At 61.9% G+C, this 2,483-nt stretch overlaps 1 protein-coding gene across 1 annotated transcript in view; it reads left to right on the top strand.

The window, feature by feature from the left end:
- LOC103604782 (potassium channel subfamily T member 1-like) overlaps window positions 1–2,483 on the top strand; it is an 89,641-nt gene that overhangs the window by 52,048 nt on the left and 35,110 nt on the right. Inside the window, 4 exon segments of the mRNA XM_008589353.1 lie at window positions 12–86; window positions 153–236; window positions 371–465; window positions 1,778–1,958. Coding sequence (XP_008587575.1) covers window positions 12–86; window positions 153–236; window positions 371–465; window positions 1,778–1,958 — 435 coding nt within the window.

The following is a 2,483-nucleotide window of genomic DNA, read 5'->3' as shown; positions in this document are numbered from 1 at the left end:
TTGGCTCTCAGGGCAACATCTGGGAGCAGATCTTCCGCGTCTCCTTCATCCTGGAGATGATCACCACGCTGCCCTTCATCATCACGGTGGGTGACCAGAGTCCCAGAGCGTGGTGCCCGAGCCCCCAGCCCCCTGACCTGCCTCCTCCACAGATCTTCTGGCCGCCGCTGCGGAACCTGTTCATCCCCGTGTTTCTGAACTGCTGGCTGGCCAAGCACGCGCTGGAAAACATGATCGTAAGCCGGGTCCCCGCCCTCGAGCCTCACCAAGGGTAGCAGCTTGTCACACCCGGCCCTGGTGCAACCTTGTCTATTTATTTAGTCATGGGGGGTCCACGGGCCGGCGTTGACAGCCACCATGTCCTCCACAGAACGACTTCCACCGTGCCATCCTGAGGACACAGTCAGCCATGTTCAACCAGGTCCTCATTCTCTTCTGCACCCTGCTGTGCCTGGTCTTCACAGGGTGAGCGCCCAGCGCCCATGTGAGCACCCTCAGGAGGTCAGGGAGGTCCCTCGAGGATCCAGGGCCAGCCCTGTGCTGGGGCAGCACCAGGCCTACAGGACACAGGCTGAGAGTCGGCGACAGATCCAGACACAGAGCTGACTGCAGACCCTCACCCCAGCCTGTCGTGTCCAGGAGGTCATGCGGCAGGAGAGGCTGGGGTGTCCGGGCTGCACGTGTGGGCATGGCTGGCTGGGGCTGAGGTCCTGGAGGCAGCTTAGAGTCCTGGTCCCAATGCAGGAGGGAACCCCAGAGTCCATCCAGCTCCTCCGAGGCCTGGGGATGCCTCTGCCTGAATTCCTGGTCTGTGCCTCAAGCTCTGAGGGCGGGGAGATTGGCCCCTGGGCCAGGTGGGGCCCTTTGGCTTGAGGTCCAGCTGAGAGCAGGGTCTGGAAGCAGCCAGGGTAGAAGTGGGTGGGGAGTTCACCTGGAGCTGAAAGCGCCTGCAGCCCTCCCAAGCTTCCCTGCCCCTGCGTGTGCTCTAGGCCTGGTCACCACCTCCTGTCCCCAAGCAGGGATGCCGGGGCAAGCACCAAGCCCTGGGGGGCGGGAGGCCCGCATGTGCATCCTGTCTCTGTTCCCCATAGCACACACAGACCTCGGTGGAGCAGGACAGGGTGTCTGCGGGTAAAAAGCGCCAGGATGGCTCAGGGTGGCTGAGCTTGGCCTCCAGCATGTCCACCTGGCCCTGCCCATCAGACCTCCCAGTCTCAGGCATGGGAAGCAGGATTTTCCAGCGCTGTGGGCAGCAGGGGCCTGAGCGTTGCCCCCGCCCTGCCTCACCTCACGGGTGAGGGGTGGGACTTGGAGAAGTGGGGTGTGGGGTGAGGGGTGAGGCCCCGTGCCCACCCCCACCCACCCCCAAACTTGCATTTGCTGGCACAGATCTGCACCCCAAGTCTTGGGGGTTTTCAGGGAGTGGGAAAGAGCTGGCAGGAAGGGAGGGCTTGGAAGGATCATCTGTGAACTGAGGCCCAAACGCCAACCTGTGTCAATAGGGCTTCTAGGTGGTCAGCCAGTGTCAGGTGGAGAGATGGCTCTGGCAGGGCCTGGGGGACAGATTGGCGGTGCTGGGGGGTAACCACAAGATCCCGAGTCTGCCGAGCTGTCCGCACACCCCAGACTCAGGCTCAGAGTCCGAGTCGGGTGGGGTCTACTTGTGAGTGATGGGGGACACTGCTCGGCCCCACGCCCTCACCCAGTAGCCCCAGGTGACCCTGTGACTTGCCACTCAGTCTCCTGGGTGACGCAGGTCACCTCCCGGGGCTTGCAGGACCTGCGGCATCCAGCACCTGGAGCGAGCTGGTGAGAACCTGTCCCTGCTGACCTCCTTCTACTTCTGCATCGTCACTTTCTCCACGGTAGGCTACGGCGACGTCACGCCCAAGATCTGGCCGTCCCAGCTGCTGGTGGTCGTCATGATCTGCGTGGCCCTCGTAGTGCTCCCGCTGCAGGTGAGTCCCCCATGACAGCACAGGGAGGGGAGGGTGCAGACGGAGAGGGCTGTGGGCACTCGGGAGGGGGCCACACACAGGAGGGGACAGCAAGGCCAGGGTGTGGTGGCCCCCGCAGACGCCCAGTCCTATCGTCGGCCCAGTTTTCCTGTAGGCGTCTCTCTTCCCGTGGGATGTTGGCACGCGGGCCCCTGGTTTCTTGGCTCTTCTCTCTTCCGTGTAAAATTTCTAATTCACTTCTCAAGTCCCGTCCCTCCCCCAACACCCATGTTAGGATTTTTGTCCGAACCTCACTGAGTTCACATAGATTAAGGGAGGAGGATCAGGTCCTTGTTTATTCGGGACTTGAATGTCTCGGTACAAAAGCTAACAGTGTGCTTCAGGGTCCTGCACAGCTCTGGTTAGATGTCTTCCCGGCCACATGACACCTTCGGTGCTCTTATAAACGACACCTTTCCTGCTTCACTGTCTGCTTGTTGCTGCCGTGTGGAGCTCGTGTCCAGCAAGCTTGCTGGAAGCTCCCGC

The sequence above is a fragment of the Galeopterus variegatus genome, unplaced genomic scaffold (assembly GCF_000696425.1).
Source record: "Galeopterus variegatus unplaced genomic scaffold, G_variegatus-3.0.2 Scaffold5395, whole genome shotgun sequence".
Classification (NCBI taxonomy): Eukaryota; Metazoa; Chordata; class Mammalia; order Dermoptera; family Cynocephalidae; genus Galeopterus; species Galeopterus variegatus.
The sequence above is the reverse complement of the archived record's forward strand: the minus strand, read 5'-3'. Positions and strand labels throughout refer to the sequence as shown.